General features: G+C 38.1%; 1 protein-coding gene across 1 annotated transcript; it reads right to left on the bottom strand.

The window, feature by feature from the left end:
• Window positions 1–931: 931 nt before the first annotated feature.
• LOC136333445 (zinc finger protein 699-like) lies at window positions 932–27,071 on the bottom strand. Its single transcript, XM_066272604.1, has 6 exons — window positions 26,644–27,071; window positions 23,325–23,377; window positions 21,989–22,115; window positions 19,627–19,731; window positions 11,094–11,277; window positions 932–5,969 (listed from the first exon to the last, which is right to left on the bottom strand). Exons 1-6 carry the CDS (start codon window positions 26,744–26,746, stop codon window positions 4,505–4,507), a joined length of 2,037 nt encoding a protein of 678 aa, XP_066128701.1. The 5' UTR covers window positions 26,747–27,071; the 3' UTR covers window positions 932–4,504.
• Between the last annotated feature and the right edge of the window lie 2 nt (window positions 27,072–27,073).

The following is a 27,073-nucleotide window of genomic DNA, read 5'->3' as shown; positions in this document are numbered from 1 at the left end:
AGCCCGCAGACTGTTTTCAACTGCAGTGAGAAAAGTGTTGCGTAACAGTTGCCTTTTGTAGACCTAGTGCAGCCCGCCAAACGGCTGTGATCTTGCTCTGCGGCCCACATGCCGAGTTGAGTTTGAGACTCCTGGACTAGGGTGTGTTTCGACTTACATCAAAATTCAGGTTATATCACTCTTGTATGAATGAAACTGTATCATAACCCAAGGAACCCCTGTAATCACTAAATAAACCACAGCTATTTTAGTCAAACCAAACTATTATTTATAAAGTAACAATGTGCCATATGTTGTCACTCAAAGATACCATGATCTTGGATCTCTCATACTTTGCCAACTGAGTTTTTTCTTCCTTTTTAACCTTTGAGTAGTGAGATTTTTTTCATGCTTGCTGACCCCCAGTAGTGAATTATTTTTCAAAAAGTAAAATAAGTTCCAGTTACAGTTTTACTAACAAAATCGTGTTTGTTTGATAACCAATTTTAAAAATAAGAACATACATTTGCCTTTTTTAAATGTTGTCTTACACATTAAAATAATCATACTCTGGATGGTCAGAAGGCACAAGGACGTACATGAGCATTCATACTCAAAGGATTAACGCTCCTTTCACAACATTGGTAGCCCATATAATTGTGTATGATTGAAAACATATCTAGTGCTTATCTAACAGATGCCATTAACTATAAAAACTTTATAGCTATTAATATATATATACTAAAAGGAGTATTATAGGACACTATCTCCTAAGATCAGAAACAAGGCAATGGTGTTTTTACCTTTTCATCACTGTAAAGTAATGAGGCAAGAAAATAAAAGATAAAGTTTAGAATTTCTTTTATTGATATTAAGACTGTATACACAAAAAATCCAAAATAAGCCATAAATATCTAAATAAGTAATTTAATTTATAAAGGTTAATGGAGAAAAGATCAATGTATAAAAAGAAATTGAAATTCTATATACTAAATAAAAAAAAAATTACTTGGGTGGTGAACACAGAATACAATATACAAATGATATATTACAGAATTGTACATATAAAACCTATGTAATTTTATTAACCAATGTCACTCCAATAAATTCAATAAAAAATATTTTTAAAGTAAATAAAAATGTTTACAAAGTAAAACACAGTATATACATAAATGAAGGTACTCAATACCTCTACAATTAAAACTACAATCCACTGTTAAAGATGACCCAGAAAGATGGACAATTATATTATGTTCATCACCTGTAAGACCCAGCATTATAAAAATGTCAATTTCATTCAGGTTATTTTATCAAATCAATGTAATTCCAAGCATAGTCTCAGCTTTATTTTTAAAATCGATAAGAAGATATTATAATTAATACAGAATGAAATGAACAGAGAAGCACATATAGACTCTACTCTGGTGTGTGGATGAGTATGAGTGCCCACTCCTAAAGCAAGTCAGAGTCTCACATTCCTGTGAATAACAGTGGGCAAGGGAGCCAATCAGATTCAGTGGCAACAATCATATTGGAATTGTCCCAAAAGACCATCACTCTATTCTCCCTAAAAATCTAATCCAGAAAGAAAGCAGTGTGCATTTCCTGGGGCCATAAAGAGAGATAGCCTGCCAAAAACTAATGCAATAAGATGCACCACCAAGACATTAAGACAGTATATCCAGCCTGGCCAGGCAGTGGCATAGTGGGTAGAGCGTCGGACTGGGATGCGGAGGACCCAGGTTTGAGACCCCAAGATCTCCAGCTTGAGTGCAGGCTCATCTGGTTTGAGCAAAGCTCACCAGCTTGGACCCAAGGTCCCTGGCTGGAGCAAGGGGTTACTTGGTCTGCTGAAGGCTCACGGTCACGGCACATATGAGAAAGCAATCAATGAACAACTAAGGTGTCGCAATGAAAAACTGATGATTGATGCTTCTCATTTCTCTCTGTTCCTGTCTGTCCCTATCTATCCATCTCTCTGACTCTATCTCTGTAAAAAAAAAAAAAAAAAAAAGTGTATAGCCAGACAAAATTGGTTTAGCCTGAAGATCCAACCATGCATGAAGCCAGTTATATCCAAGGACTTTCCAGTAATCCAACCAATAAATTCCTGTTATAACTAAAAAATATGAAAACAGTGACAAACCAGAGACTGAGAAAAGTTTTCCACAATATACATATGTGTAAAATACACATTACATATATATCATATATGGCCTATGTAACTACAGAGATGCACATACATAAAATGGACAAGTAACAGAAATTTTCCAAATTAGAAATAAAAATTGGTAAAATTTTTCAACAGGTACCCTCATGAAAGATACCCAAATAGCCAACAAGCACATAAAAATACATTCAACCCTGGTCGGGTGCTTGGTTGGTTAGAGTTTCATAATGACATGCCGCTATTGTGGGATTAATCATTTCCAGGCAGAGCACATGCAAGAATCAACCAATGAATGCATAAATAATTGGGACAGTAAGTCTATGCTTCTCTCTTTTCCTCTCTCTCTTCTTCCTTCCTCTCTGAAATCAGTAAATAAATTTTAAAACATTTTTTTAACTATATCATAATTATAGATCAAGTAAATGCAAATTAAAATCAAAACCAAAATATTACATCTTATGCTGAATGGCTAAAATGAGTGTGTGCTGGCCAGGTATCTAGACCAATTGAAATGTTCATCTATTGATCTAGAATTGTAGGTACAGTCAGTTTTTCTAAAATAGTGAAATACCTACCAAAACTACACCTGAAGCCTACCCTGACCCACTAACCATATTCCCACATACAGAGCATTTACCAAGAAAAATAAGTGTGTGTCTGCCAAAAGGACAATGGAAAAAGAAACAGACATTAAGTAGAGAAAACAGGCCAAACACATAACTGTACGTTATATTTTAACATTCATGCAAAGATCAAAGCTCTGGCCGGGTAGCTCAGTTGCTTAGAGCATTATCCTGATACACCAACATTGTGAATTTGATCCCCAGACAGGGCACACAAGACTCAACCAAGAAATGCATAAATAAGTGAAACAGGTCAATTTCTCTCTTTCCCTCTCCTTTTCTTTCTCTCTACAATCAACGCATAAAAATTAAAATAAAAGTAAATCAGGAAGAAGCAAAGCTAATAAATTATAATTAAAGTAAAAACCGTGCTTTCCTCTATAGAGCAATTACTAAGAAGGTAGATGAATAACTTTCTGGAGTGATGGAAGTGGTCAGTTATCAGGGTGTAAACATTATGTGCAATTTCATCAAGCTGTATACTTAGAATTAGCACACTTCTGTACAGTAGTGTACATATTCCTTAATAAAACAATAGAAAACAATGACGGGAAGTTCTATAGGTATACAGTGTGGCTCCATGTAACGACTGGGATACATTCTGAGGGCATCATTAGACAATTTTGTCCCTGTGCAAACATATTAGAATTCACAGGCAATAGGAATTTCTCAGCTCGTTATAATCTTCTGGGACAACCATCATCCGTTGCTGATTTATGTGGTGTATGCAACACAGGAATGTACTTTTTGAGATGAGGGAAAATATAATAGAAGGAAAAAGTGTGGCTAAACATACCTGAAGCACAAACCAATAAAGCATCATCTTAGGTAAAAAAAAAAAAAAATGGTAAAATCTTCTGTTTGAAGATGTCAAATATAAATCTTCCTCCACTAAAATGGGATGACACCCTATCTGATGCTTATCTTACTTATATGCAATTTTACTCACTGTCCACAGCTCTTTTTGTTTTGAAACCACAGTGAACTTACACAGATGTATCTTTCCAATTGAGTAATGATATCATGCGACTGGACTGTGGAGATGACAACAGTCAGCTCCAAACTGGGGCCAAATCTATATAATCAGTTGATCTCTCAGGGAAAGTGTAACATCTGCAGGATGACAATGCTAAAACTTGTCAAAGTCTAAGAGGGTGTGTATGGCCATAATGAAGAAACTTATAGGGAAGTTTATGGAACCACTGCTTCCAAGGTAACTAACATCAAGGACTTAATGTTCTTGAGCCAGTATTGAATGGTGAGGCCAATGATCAAGAAAATGAGCTGGAAACTAGTCCACCAGGAACCTATCAATCTGTCTCCCAGTATCATGGCCTTACTAAACTCAAATAAGGAATTCTATAGTCTGCCTTTCAATTCACATACAAACTCTCTATTTTAGACTACACTAACCAGGAAATACATAAAAAAAATACAAACCAGAAACAAGTGAACCAACATTCTACTTTAAAAGTGAAGCACTGATCTTTGCTTTTAGTGCAAATTTTCCTATACACTTATTTCTTAGAAATTATGACATAATAAGTAATATTTTGGAAGGCATTACCACATAGTTTACATACAAAGGTTTTCTCTTAGTTATGAGTTCTCAGGAGTCATCTAAAAGATGAGGGACAATTATCTACTTAGTTACAGTCATAGGATTTCTCACTGTGGGAGATCTCATATGTTGCCTAAGATTGGAAAAGCATTGCAGATGTCCCCATAGTTCTTACATTTGTATGTTTTCTCTAGAGTGAATTTTCACATGCCTTCGAAAATAGGCAAGACAAACAAAGGCTTTCCCACATTCCTTACATTCATAGGGTTTCTCTCCAGTGTGGCTTCTTACATGTCTTCGAAAGGATGTGGGACAACTGAAGGCTTTCCCACACTCCAGACAGTCAAAAGGCTTTTCTCCAGTGTGCATTCTGGCATGTACAGTCAGGTATGAAGAGTGACGAAAGGCTTTCCCACACTCCTTACATTCATAAGGTTTCTCCCCCGTGTGTGTTCTCATGTGAATCCTCAGAGCTGAAGGATAAATAAAGGCTTTCCCGCATTTCTTACATTCATGAGGCTTCTCCCCAGTGTGAGTCCGCCCATGCACTGCAAGGTGGGAGGAACTAATAAAGGCTTTCCCACATTCCTTGCATTTATAAGGCTTCTCTCCACTGTGTGTTCTCAAGTGTTCAGTGAGAGATGAGGGACGACTGAAGGCCTTCCCACATTCCTTACATTCATATTTTGTCTTGACAGTATGATGTCTCACATGTGCTCTGAAGGATGAAGGACAACTGAAGGCTGTTCCACACTCCTTACATTCATAGGGCTTCTCTCTACTTTGATTTTTCACATGGGTATTAAGGGAACTGAGGAAAGAGAAGGCTTTCCCACATTCCAGACATTCATAAGGTTTCTCTCCTGTGTGCTTTCTCATATGGATACTTAAGGAGGAGGGACAATTGTAGGCCTTCCCACACTCTTTACATTTATAGGGTTTCTCTCCGGTATGTGTTCTGACATGTACAGTGAGTTTTGAGGACTCACTGAAGGCCTTCCCACACTCCTTACATTCATAAGGCTTCTCGCCAGTATGGATTCTTAAATGTATTATGAGGTGAGAGGAAGAACTAAAGGCCTTCCCACATTCCTTGCATTCGTAAGGCTTATCTCCACTGTGAATTCTTTTATGTTTGGATAGTGAGGAGGAGCAACTAAAGGCCTTCCCACATTCCTTGCATTCAAAAGGCTTATCTCCACTGTGAATTCTCTTGTGCTCTGTGAGGGATGAAGAACAGCTGAAGGTTTTGCCACATTGCTCACATTCACAGTTTGTCTGTCCAGAGTGAAGCTTCATATGCGCCCTGAAGAATGAAGAACAGCCGAAGGCTCTGGTACACTGCTGACATTCGTAGGGTTTGTCTTCCATGGGGGTTTTCATGTGCTTCCTGAAACAGGCGAGAAAATAGAAAGCCTTCCCACACTCCCTGCACTGGTAGGGTTTGTTTCCCGTGTGCGAACTGACGTGGGTCTTCAGGGAAACATGATCTGTGAAGACCTTTTTACATTCATGGCATTCATAGGACTGTACCTCAGCAGTTCTCTTGAGTACATTAAGATTTGAAATTTGGTCAAAGGTTTTTTCACACTGATTTTCTTGTTTACATTCATAAATGTTCTCCACCACATGATTTCTTTTAAAAATAAAAAGCACAATATTAGTAATAAATATATTTTTAATATTTTCAGTAACTGTGCATGTTTTTCACTCTAAGGCAGTGGTTCTCAAAGTGTGTGTCAGGGCACACTGGTGTGCCATAGAAGATTTTCCGGTGCACCCTATGGTATTCCAGAGAAATATGTGCCTGTTGGGGACCAAAAAAACAACAGGGTTTTTGGAGTTTAGATTTTTGGGGAACAGAAGTGTGGGGAATTGGCTGTAAGCTGATAGTCTGCCCAATGCCCCACCTCACTTGCCTGAATAAGTTGCAAAAGGCTGTTAAGCTGTGGTGCTGGATTGTTTACACTACTGCCCATGTTATCCAGAAAGACTGAAGGCAAGTTTCTACTATCCTTTGTTTGGTGTAAAGTTAAGATGATATGTATGGTGGGGGTTTTCTGCACTCAACACAATTAAGAGTAAAAGAGAGGAATTCTTCAGTATATTGACAAGGAAATGAGACTTTGCCTTTCAATATATGCCCAAACATTGAAGAAGACACTAGGACACATCAGGCTTATGTTGCTCATAAACACAAGAATGAAAGAACTTAACACATTTATGCTGGGACTTGCTGAATTTACTAAATCTTACTAAGAATGTATCTGTATATATATAAAAAGATAACATTTTTGTTTTTTTTTATTATTTAACCACTTTTATATGAATTCTAAAAAGCATAACAAAGAATTTAACATAAAGATGTTTTCAATATCAGAATAATTTAATTTTTTCATATTTATTTTAATTTCCATAAATGCATGCTGTATTTATATATTTTTTTAAATATTTGACTTAATTATAACATATTTCTCAGAAATTTGTATATAGCGAACCTACAATTATTTGTAGGATTTTAAATGCACCCCGACTTCAAAAAGTTTCAGAATCACTGCCCTAAGGGTTTATAAACTGAAAGTTCTCACAGAGGGCTCTACAATAGCCAGTATTTATCACCAAGTTTTTTGTTGTTTTTTTTATAAATTCTTTTACAGGTGAAAGGAGGGGAGATACACAGACTCTTGCATGTACCCTGACAAGGACTAACCCAATGAATGCCATCTGGGGCCAATGCTCTGCCCATTTGGGGCCATACTCAAATTCTGTAGGAATATATGCAGTTAGAATGATAATTAGAGACAGCAAGGTGATCTAAGGTGAAAGCCCTTAGTGGATGAGAGTCTAGGTGCCTCTCTGACCCGTACTGAAAACAGTTCATGCTGGAGACAGCAAAACAGCAGGATAAGATTCAGTAACAGACAATGTTTAGGCTCTCAGAACAGACAGTAGAAGTCAGCATGTTCCTTGTCCTTTACATCACCCCCTGAAAACTTTTGCTGTCTGCTTCCTTGAGTTATTTGTACTGGCTAATAAATATCTGAGTAAGGCTGGGGATGGGGCTTTAGCTCTTTAGTCTGTTGACTGGGCTGTTGCCTCCCCTCAGCCCCTTGGAGCATTTCATCTGGTCTCAGTAGTTTTTGTCTCTATGACATGTGGGGCCCTCTGTGACGAATGGGAACCAAATGATAGGTTTGCTACTCTGAGCAGTTCATTCTCATCACAACTGATTCCTCATATGAGGAATCAGAAGAAACAGCCTCCCAAAGACTAGCAAAAAAAAAAAAAAAAAAAGACGTCTGCTCATCCTATTTGTTAAGGAACACAAGCAGCAGGGGAATAGCCATTGAATGCATGTGGTGAGGTCACTTTTAGGGATCAGACCAGGGGATTTCTCTTTCCCTTCATCTCTCCTTCATCATGGGGAATTCCCTTTCTTTTGGGCAGTGGAGTCTCAAGTTACTGCTACAGGGACTCTTTCAAAATGCAGTGTCGGATCAGAATTGAACTGCCTTCTTGCTCACAACCTGACAACAAAGCCCTTCGTATCTGAAGGACAGAAGTTCAGACTTAGAAGATTGAAAAAGACTTTTCCAAAGGGATGGTTGAAGCAACATCGATGGAATATAAATGACCCCTTAGAATTGGAAAGGGCTTGTAAAAACTGTTCTCACCACCTAGCCCCCTGGTCGGCAAACTATAGATGACGAGCCACATGAGGCTCTTTGGCCTCTTGAGTGTGGCTCTTCCACAAAATACCATGTATGGGCAATACCTCGATAAGAAATGTACCTACCTATATAGATAGTTTAAGTTTAAAATATTGCGCTCTCAAAAGAAATTTCAATCATTGTATTGTTGATATTTGGCTCTGTTGACTAATGAGTTTACAGACTACTGACTAGCCCAAACCCCAGACCAGCCACACCCTTAGCTATTTTATTGACCCTAACCAGCAGGAAGGAGCTACAGAAGAGACTTTCAACCTTTTTCCTTAAACAACAAAAAGCTGGAATGTTAGGTTTGGGCCCAGGGCTCCTTTAAATCCAGAATCTCTTTAAAGTCTCAAATTCCCCTCACCCCAACTTAAACAACGATCCCCACCCTGGGAAGATCCTAGTAAGAGTCCTTAGGACAATGCTTTCAGGAGAGATCTCGGGGTTGGGAAAGGGAGAAAGTCTGTGACCAAGGCCACCAACCTGTTACAACTGTGGAAAAGAAAAAGATTTTTAGAAAGATTACAAGCAGAGCCTAATAACAACAACCATATGTAGCCTAGCTTTTGAGTATGCCCTGAGACTAATTAAAACTCAATCTAAAAATTCCTTTAAAAGTACCAGCAAAGCAGATTTTAATTAACCAATTTCATTAATTACTATTCTTGTTCCGTTTATGCAAATTACCAGGCCAAGTTAAAACTGGGGTTAATACTCTAACTAGAATAATCTTAATTTGGCTATTAAGAAAATGACTGTGGGTAATTATGGGAAGAAGAGAAACCAGGTCATTTAAATATCTTAAAGCCTTCTTCTAGAGACCTGGGAACTACTGTAATCCTGAGAACAATAGAAAAATGATTAAGAATATTGTAAAATATAAAAGTATTCCAAATTTCTTTAACCAGGTGGTCTAAAAATACATTTGATATCACTACTAGTGCTTATTTTGCCTAGGTTCCTGTTATCTCTTTGATAGCCTTTAAAAATGTTTGTTTGCCAGTAAAATTACCAGTTCTAAGGGTCTTAAAATATAAAAGTATCAATCTAAAATTACTAATAACTTAGTCCTCATTGAAATTAAGGTTTTTAGAAATTGAGAATTCTGATTAATTAGAAATTATATGATTCTAATGATAAAAGGTATAAGGTATAGAGATATTTTTGGAAGGAAAAGATAGAAAGTAAGTAAGTTCTGAAGCTAGTTATTTCCGGATAAGAAAGTTTATGAAAGTTGCAGAAGGTTTGTGTAAGTTGCAGAAGGTTTGTGTGGGTTGTAGAAGGTTTGTGGAAAATAAAGAACCAAAAAGAGAAGGAACTAAAAAAATAGACAAAGGTGAGAAGAGGAAGAAAGGATTTTAAAAGAAGTACTGTCCTGAAAAAAAAATTAAAAAGAAACATTAGAACATTCTTAGGGGCTTCAAGAGCTTGAGCAATTCACTCAAACTTACAGGTATTACAGAAAGATCCAATGGCCTTCTTAAGCCCCAACTACAGAAACAAAAATCAGGGAGTCAGGAGGAGAGACTCACCCCACAAAAACAATTGTATAAGGCTCTTTTTACTCTCAATTTTTAAAACATTTTTTCATCTAAACTTACTGCAGCTGAAAGGCATTTTATACCAAGCCAAGCAACAACCTAAGCCTCTCATGTTGTACTGGGAAATATTAGCTAGCCCTAAGTGGCAGAATCTACTTAGTCTGCTAACCTTAGGGTAAGAATATGTTGTAATTTTGTCATCAACAGGTCCTCTTTGGATACCAGTGAGAAATGTGAAGCCTCATCATGAATTAGCATCCGCCCCTATAAAGCAACCCGATTCCAGAGATTCAGAAGCTAGTAGTAAAACCATGTCTGTAAATGAACCCGAATAGAGGACACCTAACATGCTACCAAGTACTCAGGGCATGCCTGATATCACCAGGGACACTTTGAAACATGTAACGAGACATGCTAAAGAACTTTTGCAAAATACAGACACAACTGTGACCCCTAAAAACCTGTTTCTCTCTATGCTTGCTCTTCACCTTCCACTGCAACCACCCAATCATCTTTCTCTATATTAATCTTTACTAAAACAAAAAAGGGTGATACGTACCAATATGCTATGAAAATACACAGTTAAAATTACAATTAGAGACAGCGAGCTGCCAGAGCGTATAACCTCTGAGTGGACGAGAGTCCAGGGACCTTTCTGACCATGTACTAGAAACAGTATGTGCTGAAAAAAGTGAAGCAGCAGGATAAAATTCAGTAATGGAAAATGATTAAGCTCTCAGAACAGAGATTAGAAGTCAGCACATACCTTGTCCATTATTTCATCCCCTGAAAACTTCTGCTGCCTGCTTCCTTGAGTTATTTGTACTTTCTAATAAATATGTAAGTAAGCCTGGGGCCTCAGTCCTTTGGTTTGCTGACTGGGACTGCTGTCTCCCCTTTGCCCCTCAGAGCATGTCATCTGGTCCCTGAGTAGTTCATTGTGGTTACAATAGCAACCGGACTATTTTTAGAGCCTGATGCATGATTTTGCTGAGACAACTTCAGGGACTGGGGCTGATGTGCTAGAAGCCATTGAGCCATGGCTGCAGGATGCAAGAGGCAGAGAGAGAGAGAGAGAGAGAGAGAGAGAGAGAAGGGAAAGAGGGAGTGGAGGAGAAGCAGGGAGATCCGTATGCCTGGCTGATGCTCTACCACTGAGCTAATGGGCCAGGACCTTCTTTGTTTTTTGTTGAAGTTAATTCAATCAGATGACATTGATCTGTAAAAGTACATAAATTTCAGTGAACATCTCTATAGCATTTGAATTGTTAATTGCATTATGTGTCACTGAGTTTTTGACTTACGGGAATTTTCTCATAACTGCTTATAATGGAATTATATCAAACATTGAAAATCGCAGTCTCATTTGTACAAGAAAATCTTGTGAAAATTCTTTATAAAATTACAACTTTTGACAAGTTTTATATACATGTTCTTTATATTTTGTGACATTTTAAGACACTATTATGCAGCACTATATTCTTTTATATGAATGGAACTCACCTCAAATGTCTCTCATGGTTTTTGTTCTTACAGTCAATCCCATGGTATTCCCACTTTTTGTATAAAATAGATGACTGTGCATCATTCTTCTTGAATCTTACTATTTCCTGCTTCTTGGTTACTTTTTCTTCATAAATATCTTGTGAAATGACTGATTCATTAGTCTTAAGTTGAGTGTCAGAATCTGAAACGAAATGAAAAGGCACCTTTGAACAAAGGGCTTTGGGCAGTGTGGCTATTTCAAGACTGCTTTCAAGCACAGGGTCAAATGATAAGAAACTGCATGAGAGGACATCAGAGAAATGGCACCGTGAGGAGCAACACCAATAAATCTCCCCAAGATTTCAACAAGTTCTTCAACCAGAAACAGAAAAATCTATCCTTGGAGCATCTAGAAGTCCCACACACTGAACATGAAGGTATGATCAAGCAAAAAATTGACTAAATATATAATCAACCCCAAAAGAAATAAGATGGAGAAAGGAACACTCTGCCTTCCTCACTAACCTAAGCAAGGGCTGCTTTTGCTTGGAACTGAGATAGAGGGCTAAAGGTGTGGAGGGAGCCAGGTGGCAGCACAGATGTCCAAGCCAAGGAAAGAGTGTGCCTGCAGTGACTCAGACAACGCGAGCTAACGCCTGTGCCAGACCCTGACAAAGACAGGCAAATGGCAGCTGCCATTAGCCTCGATATCCTGGTCGGCGAGCATGGCTAGTGTGCAAGAGGTTCATCCTAGTGCCCCGGGAGTGGGCACCCGGGTTACTGGACAGAGGGGCAGAGTCAGAGGCCTTTAGGTGGGCTCTGACCAGTCTCGGTGTGGTCCCTGCACCCTGAACAGTGGCGTGTGGGAAGTGCGTGAAAGCGAACTTTCCTACGCCCAAACTTCTCCAAGCAGGCAGGGCACCTCACCCAGCTATTCAAGCTAACAGACCTGGGGAGAAAAAGAAAAATATGAAAGCATTGGGAGGAGGGGCGGCAAGCAGCTTCCAGTCTGACTCGGGAGCAGATCTGTGGATCCAATCACTGAAATTAGCTTAACCCACAGTCTGCTCACCTCCCAACTGACCTATGCAGCTCTGACAAGATCACTCTTAGTTCAGTGATCTAAGATAAGAGGTGTTATATTTTTTAGTGCCTCTTGCTATGCACATAGGGGTGGGGGCAACTTCTGATTGGCAGAGCTTTCATACTCAGGGCTATACATTAAAAAGAGGGATTTGGCAGCTTGTAAGACCTCCTGTTATGTAAACAGCGACTAGGGCATCTTCTACCCAGCCAAAACAGGTTACAAAGTGCAAAAAGCCTTGGGAGAGTGGTCCCACAGAGTGCTGAGGCATACTGGACACTCCTGGAGGCACATAGAAAGGCACCTTGAGAGCAATTGGCTCCCAGCCCTGCCTGATTATGCTGGTGGCTCTGACTGTCAGAGTCTTACCCAGAACCCTGAGCTGAGTGGGGATAGAGTGGGGATTTGCCAGCTCTTTGAGCCTATTACTCTCCAGGCAGAGAAAGCAGCAACCCCATAGCTGGATCATCAGGCTGCTAATTCAGGAAGGAGAGACTAAGAGAGAGGCTCCGGGAAAATGGACTCTCTTATTGTCGGAGCCTGCAAATGCTAACGAGCCTTGACTAACAACGAGACTGAAGCCTAATATATGATATTGCCATAGATACTTATCTACTGCAATTCTCTACCTAAGCGTGCCACAGGGGCAGAACCTGGGGTACAGAGTCACTGACCAGGAAGAAGGAGAGGAAAGAAAAAGCAAGAAGATAACCTCTCAAAATTAAGAATAATCCACAGACTTTATAACCTATCCCATTTTATTATATTTGTTCATTTGTTTCTCTTTTCTTCTTGTCTTGATTATTTTCTTCCTCTTCCAATTTGGTCATTTAATTCTCTGCCAGTCTTACTCTCTCCTCTCCTTGAACTACATTACCCATAAGTGTTACATCTCCCATTATCTTTCCTTTCTTCTTCCTTTCTCTCTAGCAGTGTTGCACTTCAAAACTCTTAACTCTCTCTCTCTCTCCTTTTGTTCTTTTCTTTTTGTTTTTTCCTCTTTCTTTTTTTTCTCCCTCTATATTAGTTTCTTCTTTTCTCCTTTACTTTTCCTCTAATTCAATCATCATGAACAAATTATTTTATTTGAAACTCAAATTTTTTCTTAGTGGCACTTTGGGTGCTTTATACCTCACTTGTTAACTCACTAGCATTTCTCCCAACCCTGGCTCTCCATTCTATCTAGTTTTTGCTCCACTAAATACAACAGGAATTTTTAAATTTTTTTTCCTTTTTCCTGTTTCCCTCTTACCCTCTCATTATATCTCTTAGTCAACCATCACTTAGAAGCAAATCATTTTATTCCTGACCCAAATTTTTTCCTTTTTTGCATTTTGTGGGTCCTTACCTCCTTTTTACCCCTTTATCACTTCTCCCCAAAACAGGCCCTCTGTTATAAGTAGTTTTTGTTCCATTTAGTACAATATAACTCACAGTTCATCACAACTTTTTCTCAAGGAGGAGGGAAGAGGAAAGGAGAAAAAAAAGAAAAATAATAAATTTTTTTTTTTTACTTTTTATTCTTTATTAATTCTCATTAGTACTATCAACAAAACCACCCTCAGATGCCATTAAGGAAAAGGAAATAGAATATCATGGATACAAAAGACAGAGAGATAGCACAGAAGGATGAGGAAAAATTCATGGAGATAAAATTTAATATATTGGAAACTTTGGAGCTAAATGACAGAGAGTTTAAAATAGAAATCCTAAAAATACTCAGAGATATACAAGAAAACACAGAAAAGCAGTTTAGGGAGCTGAGAAAACAATTCAACGAACACAAAAAATATATTACCAAGGAAATGGAAACTATAACAACAAATCAAAAAGAGATGAAAAACTCAATTCATGAACTGAAAAAAGAGGTAACAAGCTTAGCTAATAGAACAGGAAAGATAGAAGGTAGGATCAGTGAAACAGAAGACAATCAATTTAAGGCACAACAGAGAGAAGAGGAAAGAGACTCAAAAATTAAAAAAAACAAGAAACAAGAAAGCCCTACAGGAATTGTCTGACTCCATCAAAAAGACTAACATAAGAATAATAGGTATATCAGAGATAGAAGAGAGAGAAAATGGAATGGAGAACATATTCAAACAAACAATAGATGAGAACTTCCCAAGCCTGTGGAAAAAACTAAAGCCTCAAATTCAAGAAGCAAACAGAACACTGAGTTTTATTAATCCGAACAAACCTACTCCAAGGCACATCATAATGAAATTGGCACAAACCAACGACAAAGAAAAAATTCTCAAGGCAGCCAGGGAAAGAAGAATACAACATATAAATGAAGGCCTATTAGATTATCATTGGATTTCTCAGCAGAAACTCTACAAGCTAAAAGAGAGTGGAACCCAATATTTAAAGTCCTGAAAGAGAGGAACTTTCAGCCATGAATACTATACCCATCAAAGCTATCCTTCAAATACGAAGGAGAAATAAAAACATTCACAGATACAGAAAAGATGAGGGAATTTATCATCAGAAAACCCCCACTCCAGGAATTACTAAAGGGGGTTTTCCAAGTAGATACAAAGAACAAAACAAAACAAAACCACAAGAAAATGCTCCACCAAGAACACAATAAAACCAAATTTAAACTGTGACAAAAACCGAAAAGGGGGGGGGGGGAAGGACAGAGATTAACAGTAGCATAGGACGATGGAGTGCAGAAGCACTCATAAGATAGTGTACTACAATGAACATGGTAGGTACCCTTTTCATTACTTAATGGTAACCACCCTTGAAAAAACCACCACAGAAGCACATGACTTAAAAAAGATAGCGACAGAGGAAAGAAGTATGGAATACAAACAAACAAAAACAAATGATAGAAAAACAAAAGAGAAGAATCAAACAAGATGCAAAACTAACAAAAAGCAATTTATAAAATGGCAATAGGTAACCCACAAGTGTCAATAATTACACTAAATGTAAATGGATTAAACTCACCAATAAAAAGACAGTAGCACAATGAATTAAAAAAGAAAATCCAACTGTATGCTGCCTACAGGAAACATATCTAAGCAACAAGGATAAATACAAATTCAAAGTGAAAGGCTGGAAAACAAAACTCCAAGCAAATAACATCCAAAAAAAATCAGGTGTAGCAATACTCATACCTTATAATGCTGACTACAGGACAGCAAAAGTGCTCAGAGACAAAAATGGTCATTTCATAATGATTTAAGGGGACACTGAATCAAGAAGACATAACAATTCTTAATATATATGCACCAAACCGAGGAGCACCAAAATATATAAGACAGCTACTTATTGACCTAAAAACAAAAACTGGCAAAAATACAATCATACTTGGAGACCTCAATACACTGCTGATAGTTCATCCAAACAGAAAATCAATAAAGATATATTGGCCTTAAACAAAACACTAGAGCACCTGGATATGATAGACATCTACAGGACATTTCATTCCAAAGTGACAGAGAATACATTTTTCTCTAGTGTACATGGAACATTCTCAAGAAGTGACCATATGTTGGACCACAAAAATAACATCAGCAAATTCAGAAAAATTGAAATTGTACCAAGCATATTTTCTGATCATAAATACTTGAAACTAGAATTCAACTGTAAAAAAGAGAAAAAAAACACCAAAAAATGTGAAAACTAAACAACATACTTTTAAAAAATGAATGGATCAAAGAATAAATACGCACAGAGATCAAAAGATATACACAGGGAAATGAAAATGACAATAGGACATATCAAAATCTCTGGGATGCAGCAAAAGCAGTAATAAGAGGAAAGTTCATATCACTTCAGGCCTATATGAGAACAAACCAGAGAGAGCCGAAGTAAATCACCTAACTTCACACTTTAAGGAACTAGAAAAAGAATTAACACAACCCAAAACCAGTCGAAGAAAGGAGATAATAAAAATCAGAGCAGAAATAAATGAAATAGAGAACAGATAAACTATAGAAAAAATTAATAAAACAAGGAGCTGGTTCTTTGAAAAGATCAACAAAATTGACAAACCCTTGGCAAGACTCACCAAGGAAAAAAGAGAAAGGACTCATATAAACAAAATCCAAAATGAAAGAGGAGAAATAACCACAGATCATAGATATACAAAGAATTATTGTAGGATACTATGAAAAACTATATTCCACTAAATTCAACAACCTAGAAGAAAAAGATAAATTCCTAGAACAATACAACCTTCCTAGACTGAGTTAAGAAGAAGCAGAAAGCCTAAACAAACCAATTAGCAGGGAAGAAATAGAAAAAACTATTAAAACCCTCCCCCAAAATAAAAGTCCAGCCCCAGACAGTTATACTAGTGAATTCTATCAAACATTCAAAGACTTAGTTCCTATTCTACTCAAAGTGTTCAAAAAATTGAAGAAGAAGCAATACTTCCAAACACATTTTATGAGGCCAACATAACCTTCATACTGAAACCTGGCAAGGACGGCACAAAAAAAGAAAACTACAGACCAATATCTCTAATAAATACGGATGCTAAAATACTAAACAAAATACTAGCAAATTGGATATAACAACATATTAAAAAAAATAATACATCATGATCATGTGGGATTCATTCCAGAATCTCAAGGATGGTTCAACGTACATAAAACGGTTAATGCAATACACCATATTAACAAAACAAAGAACAAAAACCACATGATCTTATGAATAGATGCAGAAAAGGCATTCGATAAAATCCAACACAACTTTATGTTTAAGACACTCAACAAAATGGGTATAGAAGGAAAATATCTCAACATAATAAAGGCCATATATGATTAACCATGAGCTAGCATCATATTAAATGGCATAAAACTGAAGACTTTCCCCCTTAAATCAGGAACAAGACAGGGTTGTCCCCTCTCTCCACTCTTATCATGGTGCTAGAAGTTCTAGCCAGAGCAATCAGACAAGATTAGAAAATAAAAGGCATCCATATTGGAAAATAAGAAGTAAAGGTATCACTTTTTGCAGATGATATGATCGTATAGATTGAAAACCCCAAAGACTCCATAAAAAGATTACTAGAAACAATAAGTCGATACAGTAAGGTCGCAGGATACAAAATTAATATACAAAAGTCCATAGCCTTTCTATATGCCAACAATGAAATATTAGAAAACGAACTCAAAAAAATAATCCCATTCACAATTGCAACAACAACAACAAAATACCTAGGAATAAACATAACAAAGAATGTAAAGGACCTATATTACAAAACCTACAAAGCATTGTTAAGGGAAATCGAAAAAGATACGAGATGGAAAAATATTCCTTGTTCTTGGATAGGAAGAATAAATATAATCAAAATGGACATATTACCCAAAGCAATTTATAAATTTAATGCAATTCCCATCAAAATTCCTATGACATATTTTAACGAAATGGAACAAAAAATCATCAGATTTATATGGAACTATAAAAAAACCCTGAAGAGCCAAAGCAATCCTAAGGAAAAAGAATGAAGCTGGGGGCATTACAATACCTGACTTCAAACTATATTATAGAGCTACAACAATCAAAACAGCATGGTATTGGCAGAAAAATAGACAGTCAGACCAATGGAACAGAATAGAAAGTCCAGAAATAAAATCACATATATATGGTCAAATAATTTTTGATAAAAGGGCCAACAACACACACTGGAGAAAAGAAAGCCTCTTCAACAAATGGTGCTGGGAAAACTGGAAAGCCACATGCAAAAGATTGAAACTCGACTACAGTATGTCCCCTTGTACTAAAATTAATTCAAAATGAATCAAAGACCCAAATATAAGACCTGAAACAATAAAGTACATAGAAGAAGACATAGGTACTAAACTCATGGACCTTGGTTTTAAAGAGTATTTAATGAATTTGACTCCAAAGGCAAGAGAAGTGAAGGCAAGGATAAATGAATGGGACTACGTCAGACTAAGAATAAGAAGTTTTAGCTCAGCAAGAGAAACTGACAACAAAACAGACAGCCAACTAAATGGGAAATTATATTTTCAAACAAGAGCTCAGATAAGGGTCTAATATCCAAAAATATACAAAGAACTCATAAAATTCAACAACAAACAAACAATCCAATAAAAAAAATGGGAGGCCTGACCTGTGGTGGCGCAGTGGATAAAGCGTCGACCTGGAAATGCTGAGGTCGCCGGTTCGAAACCCTGGGCTTGCCTGGTCAAGGCACATATGGGAGTTGATGCTTCCAGCTCCTCCCCCCTATCTCTCTCTCCTCTCTGTCTCTCTCTGTCTCTCTCTCTCTCCTCTCTAAAATGAATAAATAAATAAATAATAAAAAAAATGAATAAAAAAAAAAATGGGAAAAGGACATGAACAAACACATCTCCCAGATGTGAAGAAATACAAATGGCCAACAGATAAATGAAAAGATGCTTATCTTCAGTAGTTATTAGAGAAATGCAAATCAAAACTGCAATGAGATACCACCTCACACCTGTTAGATTAGCTATTATCAACAAGACAGGGAATAGCAAATGTTGGAGAGGCTGTGGAGAAAAAGGAACTCTCATCAACTGTTGGTGGGAATGTAAAGTAGTACAACCGTTATGAAGGAAAGTATGGTGGTTCCTCAAAAAACTGAAAATAGAACTACCTTATGACCCAGCAATCCCTCCACTGGGTTTATACCCTCAAAACTCAGAAACATTGATACGTAAAGATACATGTAGCCCCATGTTCATTGCAGTACTGTTTACAGTGGCCAAGACATGAAAACAACCAAAAAGCCCTTCAATAGATGACTGGATAAAGAAGATGTGGCACATATACACAATGGAATACTACTCAGCCATAAGAAATGATGACGTCGGATCATTTACAACAAAATGGTTGGATCTTGATAACATTATACAGAGTAAAATAAGTAAATCAGAAAAAACTAAAAACTGCATGATTCCATATACAGGTGGGACATAAAAACGAGGCTGAGACATGGACAAGAGTGTGGTGGTTAGGAGGGGGGGAATGAGGGAGGGAGTGGAACAGGAGAAGGGGGAGGAGCACAAAGAAAACTAGATAGAAGGTGATGGAGGACAATCTGACTTTGGGTGATGGGTATGCAATGTAACTGAATGACAAGATAACCTGGACATGTTTTCTTTGAACATATATACCCTGATTTATTGATGTCACCCCATAAAATTAATAAAAATTTTAAAAAAAAGAAACTGAATGAGAAATAATTCCATGAAGATTTTGATGAATAGTAATACAAATAGGGTATTATTGGGAGAACAAAACAAACAGGAACAGCGTACAATGTACATGACCAAAAACAACTTACAAAAAGGAAACAAGGAAAGTCTTTTCAAAAATAAGGAAGACTATTAATAAAAAGTCAAACAGTAATCACTGATATATATGGAAAACCATATCTCAGACAAAACAGCTGTGTTAGGCTTTCACTTGATTTTTCCAAATGAATATCCCCCAACCTAGACAGTTTCTCCCAAGAACTCTTGCCTTCCTGGTGCTCCCCCTGGACAGGCCCTCTCTTTGTCATCTCCAGGTCCTCCTCTTGCTTCCACTGGAAGATCAGCCAGGGTGTATGCAGTGCGTACCCTAATAAATAGAAAGGCTTGTCACGTGTAGGAAAACAATCAGGAACTACAAACATTTCCAGGAGACAAGGCTGATACTTTGGTCTTCTGATACAGAAAAGAGCATAAGTGTAAATTTAAAAAAAAAATTTTTTTTAAACAGACAGAGAGAGACAGTTGGAGAGATGGATAGATAGGGATAGACATGAAAGAAGAGAGATGAGAAGCATCAATCATCAGTTTTTCGTTGTGACACCTTAGTTGTTCATTGATGGCTCTCTCACATGTGCCTTGACCATGGTTCTTCAGCAGACCAAGTAACCCCTTGATCGAGTCAGCAATCTTAGGTCCAAGGTAGTGAGCTTTCTCAAACCAGATGAGCCTGTGCTCAAACAGGCGACCTCAAGGTCTCGAACCTGGGTCCTTGGCATCCTAGTTCGACGCTCTATCCACTGCGCCACCACCTAGTCAGGCCATAAGTCTAAATTTAATTGCAACCAAATGTTTAACCAAAATATGTTTAAGGGAGAGGAGTTACAATAAAGCCTCTGATGTCTAAAACTGATCTGAATCTTGGCCGGATAGCTCAGTTGGTTAGACTGTAGTCCCAAAGTTCAGAGGTGGCAAGTTTGATCCCTGGTCAGGGCACATATAGAAGTAGATCAATGTTCCTGCCTCTTTCTCTCTCTCCCTATTACACTCTCGCTAAAGTCAATAAGTAAAAATTAAAAACTGATCTGACATTCATATCTAATTCTCAGTATTATTAGACTGGTTTAATACTTACAGCTAGGACATTTTATACTCCTGCTGAACATGAGTAATCTCACAGAATAGCAATCTTACACAAGGTTACTCTGAGATCATTTTACAATGCTATAAAGAAGTAAGCTATCAAGCAATAAAAAGACATGAAAGTACTTTAAATGTATGTCGCTAAGTGAATGAAGCCAATGTGAAAGGACTACAAACTGTATGACTCCAACTACATGACTTTCTCAAAAAAAACAAACAAACTATGGACACAGTAAAAAGAGTAATAGTTGCCAGGGGATAGAAGAAAAGGAGGAAAGAATCGTCAAAGAGGACTTTTAGGACAGTGAAACTATCTGCATGATATTACAGCAGTGGGTGTACATCATTGCATATTTGTTCAAACAACAAAGGTACAACACCAAGAGTGAAGCCTAATGGAAGCTATGGACTCTAGGTGATGATCATGTGTCAGTGTAGGCTCATCAACTGTGACAAATGCAGGACTCTGGTGGTGCATGCTGACAGTGAGGAGGCTGTGCATGGGGCGGTAAGGGGTATATGGTAAATCTCTGTATCTTCCATTCAGTTTTGCTGTGAACCTAAAACAGCTCTAAAAATAAACAAACATATTTGTTAAAAGTTTTTTGTCTACCTAGAATCTCAGAATGTTGCTTTATTTGGAAATAGGGTCATTGCTGATGTAATCAAGTTAAGATGATGTTACACTGGATTAGGGTGGGCTCTAAATCCAATGACTACTGTCCTACAAAGAGGGAGAGACTTAGAGACAGAGAGAAGTCTGTGTGAAGATGGAGGCAGATTTAGAGAAATGCATCGGCAAGTCAAGAATACCAAGACTGCTGACCACCACCAGACCTAGGAAGAAACAGGTAGAATTTTTTCCATAGAGCTTCAGGAGCATGGCCCTGCTACCACCTTGGTTTCACACTTCAAAGTTTCTTTTGTATTTGGTCACCCAGTTTGCAGTACTTTGTTACAAAAGGCCTCAGAAACTAATACAGCTTGATCCACAGATCCATCCTCCAATCACTCAACAAAAGTTCAAATCCTGTAATATGTACCAACACTATCTGACTGAGACACCCTATAGCTCCCTGTGTCATGTGTTTTTCTCACTGGACTGAGTAAAATACTCAACTTGTTTAAATTTTAGGTTTCTTCCTGGTGGTATTTGGCTAAAGCGTACTGATGTTAGCAAAATTCTTAACAGGTCCCAAACCATAATCCTCCCTGTGTCCCACAGTGACCCCCGAAGTCTATGCCCACACTTTCAATGCTCAATAAGCCTTGAGGCTTTCAATCACAATAAGGCAGCTCAACACACAGATGTTTATTTTCATGGTCAAGCCACTAAACTATACGTTTCTTGGGGTTCCTGACTGTGTCCATCATATTTACCAATGTATTTCAAATCTGCAGCCCAAATTCTAAAATAAGGAATAAGGTCAATTTGTTAGATTTTTTTTCTAGACAACTGAACCTAGGAATGTTGCCTTCCTTACCTAGTGAAGTCAGGTTTCGAAAGGTCTCCAGCATCACATCTCTGTAGAGGCTCCGCTGAGTGAGATCCAGTAAAGCCCACTCCTCCTGGCTGAAGTCCACAGCCACATCCTCAAAGACCACTGGGTCCTGAAACATTTCATACATTCTGTTTAGAACGGTGCCAATACCCCGAGTTAAGGAGGGAGGATGATACTGACAATACCGCGAACAGTGAATCCATTTACAGGATATTTGAGAATTGTACAGTCTCCTAACATCAACCCTGGGACTCAGCCATCAGATCTCTTTCTCCTTCCCCCATACATGCTCCTGACTGATCAAGTCCTGTATCACAGACATCACAACACTCCTAAGAAACACAATTTCTATCTCCACAATGTGGTGGTAAACAATTCCAGTCTTATCATGATCCAGAACAGTCTAGAGCATATAGAAAAAATCAGAGAAAACTATATACATGAAACACAACAGGTCCTCGAATGTCTTCTTTTTGTTACAATGTTAATGAGATGCTATAGGAACTTTAGTCTTATTTATATCAATTAGTCTATATTGAAATTGGTTTTATTATCTGCTGTTTTTCTTAAAGATACAGAACCTATCAACAATGTTAAGTACTTAGTTGTAATTTCTACCCTGACACCAACAATTCCTTGTTTCACGAACAATTTCACCTCTTCCTTCTCTCTCAATGTAGTGATTAGTGCATCATGAAACACTGGGTCAAATCTGGATGAGGTTTTAATGAATAAAAACACAATATGGAATGCACAAGAATAAACTTACAATGGAATAAACACTTAAATATTAGAATTGAAACGCTATTATTCCAGAAGAAAACATAGGCACTAAAATCTTGGGTATTTCTTATAGCAGTATATTTTCTGATCTATATTCTTAAGGAAGAAAACAATTTAAAAATGGGATCACATCAGTTAAAATGTTTTTCACAGCAAAAACCACAATACAATGAAAAGCCAAACCCACTGTATGGGAGAACATTTTCGCTAATACATTTGATAAGGAATTAATATCCAAAAATTATAGAGAACTTATAAAACTCAACATAAAAAAAAAACAGACATATAATCCAGTCCTAGCCAAGTGGCTCAGTGGATAAAGAATCAATGTGGAGTGCCAGATATCATGAGTTCGACCCCAAGTCTGTACGCATATGACAAACAATAAATGAGTACACAATTAAATGGAAAATCTAAGTGACATACTTCCAATGTGGACTAACACAGAAATAGGTTGCTGGTCCCTGCTCTAAACAATCAGATCAACAAATGGTTAAATGAGAATATACTCGGAAAATTATTAGCTCTTACTGACCTGTTTCATGTTTTTCAAGAACTCAGTAGTGTTTTTTTCCTCAGCCGTGTTCCCTTCATGAAGAAAGACAGAATGTTGAGAAGTTATAGCTGAGGCAAAAGAGTCATGATCCTCTGGGTCTCCCCACAATTCGCACAATCATGAGCCTGGATGCTGCAGCACACTATAAGGGACCACTCCCCTCAAACACTTCCATCTCCCTCCCATACATACAAAACCCTCACACTCAAGGTTTGCCCAAGACAGTGAAGCAAACACACACTGATCCTGTAAGAAGGTGGAGTAATCTTACCTCATCTAGAACTAGAAAACTATTATCTGGTTCTTGTTGAGTGTTTTTCTTATTTTTTGAAGAGTCCCATTTTGCAAGTTAAGTTCAATGCAGTCTAAAAGTTTAACTGGCAGTTTGCCCATGATATTGAAAAGCATAAAAAGTATCAGGCAATACCTTCAACCTTTAGAATATATTAAGAATATACACTGTCTCAAACCCAAAATAGAACTGACTTATATACCACTTTTGGGTGCTCCATTCCCAATATTACTTCTGCACCCCTTGGCAGACTAACACACATTACTGCTCTGCCCCGATCAATGGGCTCCCCCCATGTGCAGCAGGGTCTCTGAAATCTGGTTTTTGAAAAAGTGCATAAACTGCCTAAATTCCACACATAGGAGGCAGAGAAGACTGCCATGGTGTAATTCTGCTGCAAAGGTTTACCTGTACAGAAGCAGCAACAGAAGAATATTTAAGTTGAAATGTGGGTCATCTGATAGTAATATATACAGTACTGGTGCACAAATTTCAAATAATAAAAACACAGCTGTTCTATCCAACGCAGTAGATCAAGTATGTATTTTAAAGCCAATAAAAACTGTGATATTCTTTACTATATTAATAACATGTTCCATTTTAGCAACCATGACGTGAGAATGACTGTGAAGAGATGACCATTACTTTGCAAAGAAATTACTTATTTTTTATAGAAGCTCTGCAAATCATATTATTACTACTAATTAATAATTCAGGAATCTTACAGTCCATTAACTACACACTCAATGTTACCCATTTAGAGAGCCACTCTGTCAGGTGTGTATGCAGGTCTATTTATCTTCAAAGCTTAAATGCCCAGTGAGTATATTTTTGAACATACACTTATAATTTCAAAGTTAGTGAGGACCTTATTCCCTAACATTACCAGGGTCTGTCCTAGAACTTTGTTGGGCACACTATGCAGAATAGACAAATGGAGTATTCCATTCAAATGTTTTATCTTTGAATACCTTCTCTTTACTAAGACCTATCTCTTAAACAAGGTAGCTTCCCTTAAGGCCCCTACCTCCTGCTCCTTCATTTCATATTCACTTAGGTAACATCTCCCCTGATCCTACCACATGCAGTCACAGGGGACACAGCACTAAACAAAACAGAAGAACCCTGAAACACATGAACTTCATCATTTCTTGAAAGAAGTCAGTAAATTAACAAACTCTCAGGTGGTTGCAGATGCTATATATAGTGAAGCACATTATTGGGATAAGGAGCACACACATTTTACTTCAGTGAGTCAGAATTACTCAAATGGCAGGACAGAAGCAGAAAATTAAAATAACTGTTACATATAGCACTGGAAATCCACAGCTGGGGTTGTATACATATATTTATAGACTTACAAATATCATCAAATCCCAGTGAAGAACAAAATCAGTAAAAATGGGCTCACCACAGGAAGTTGGGGAAAGAACAGTATAAATGGTTCAAAAGAAAAGTGAAAACAAGGTACAATTAATGATACTTTAAAAATAATAAAGAAAATCAGAAAAGCCAGCAATGTATCCTTTGAAACCTAATGAAGTCTACAAACCTGTAGCAATTTTGTTTAGGAACGGAGCCCAGACAAAAGGAGATATGAGTTAATTATAATTACACATGTTACAGAAAGACTACAACAAAAAAAGTTAAGGGAATGAACTAATGAACAAGTAATGAATTAATTTTGAGAGAGAGAAATACAACTTTCCAGCAATGTCTAAAATAAACACAACACTTGATTATATCCAGTCATTAAAGAAAAGAATATTCAGCACTTTAAAACATACCCACAAAGGGCACAGAAGTTACAAATTGTTTAACCAGCTGGCTCACCAAATTAAAAAAATGGAACATTCCATCATAGGGGCGAAAACACTGTTTTTCCAAGTATTTCCAAAACCAGAGAAGCACAATTAAAAAAAATTCATACACATTAGTGCAAATAAATTAGTGCAGTCCAGAAATCAATAATAAAGATATTAATCACAAACCTCGTTCATTTTGTCCTAAGAATAAAATGTGGTTAAAAATGGAATCATCAGTTAATATAATTCACTGTGTTAACAGAAAAAGATATCACTTATCCCCTTAGATACAAAGTAGTGACGGATCTATAATAATGTTCATTGGCCCTGGCCCGTTGGCTCAGTGGTAGAGCGTCGGCCTGGCGTCCAGAAGTCCGGGTTCGATTCCCGGCCAGGGCACACAGAAGAAGCGCCCATCTGCTTCTCCACCCCTCCCCCTCTCCTTGCTCTCTGTCTCTCTCTTCCCCTCCCACAGCCAAGGCTCCACTGGAGCAAAGATGGCCCGGGAGCTGGGGATGGCTCCTTGGCCTCTGCCCCAGGCGCTAGAGTGGCTCTGGTCGTAACAGAGCGACCCCGGAGGGGCAGAGCATTGCCCCCTGGTGGGCAGAGCGTCGCCCAGGGGGCGTGCCGGGTGGATCCCGGTCCAGGGCATGCGGGAGTCTGACTGTCTCTCCCCCTTTCCAGCTTCAGAAAAATACAAAAAAAAAAAAAATGTTCATTGGTAATAACAATTTAACCCACCAGAACTAGAAGAGAATCTGTCTTACTAGGAAACATCATCTACAAACACATATAATAATAAACATCGTATTTAATGGTAAAATGGTAAAATAATTCCCTCTGGGATCGGGAACAAGGCAACGATATAAATTATATGCTATTCAACATGAACTGGATGGAGGACCTGGCAAGTGCACTAAAGAAATACAGGGTACAAGGTAAAAAACAGCTAAAACTGGCAGACGATCATGCTTTATGTGTCAAATTCAAAAAAGATCTACACACAAATGATTACAATGGATAGCTGCATTCCTCGATGACGGTTACAAATATACTTAATAATTAGTTCACTTGTATGCACCTGGATATAATGTAACAAACGGGTGCCCACAGGCAGGGAAACATAAGGATTAACTAGTATCTCCTGCACCAGAAGGGAAGGTGGGGACGTAGTGGAGCCGAATGCCAGCCCCTTGCTCACCGAACATGTCGAAATCCGCAAATCGGTGCAGAGACGACCAGGTGAGGTTCTTGTCCCGGGACGGGAAAGGCAGGGATGCCTTTTCTTTCTGGAAAGAGAGCATAGGACGCGTCTAGAAGCGAATCAGAAACGTAAGGGCTGTTCTCCACTTCCCTTTGCTCTCACCCGACTGGACCCAGCCTAGAGTGCCCGATTCAGGGAGTTGGGAGACGAGCAACAACCACGGGCGGAGCGGGCCCGGGCTCTGAGGTAATCTGGCGGCAATCGGAGGCCCGGGTGCGGGGTCCCTGCGGCAGCCACGCTCTGATCTCTGGCTTCCCCAAGGCCGAGCTCTCCGCCACCACCACCGGACCTGAGGCAGGGCCGACCCAAGCCGGGAAGATTGCAGACCCAGGTGAATATTGAGCTCAGAGGCAAGTGACGGTGAGGC

This window comes from Saccopteryx bilineata, chromosome 1 (genome assembly GCF_036850765.1).
Source record: "Saccopteryx bilineata isolate mSacBil1 chromosome 1, mSacBil1_pri_phased_curated, whole genome shotgun sequence".
NCBI classification, from domain to species: Eukaryota; Metazoa; Chordata; class Mammalia; order Chiroptera; family Emballonuridae; genus Saccopteryx; species Saccopteryx bilineata.
Note: the sequence above shows the minus strand (reverse complement) of the source record. Positions and strands in the feature narration are given on the sequence as shown.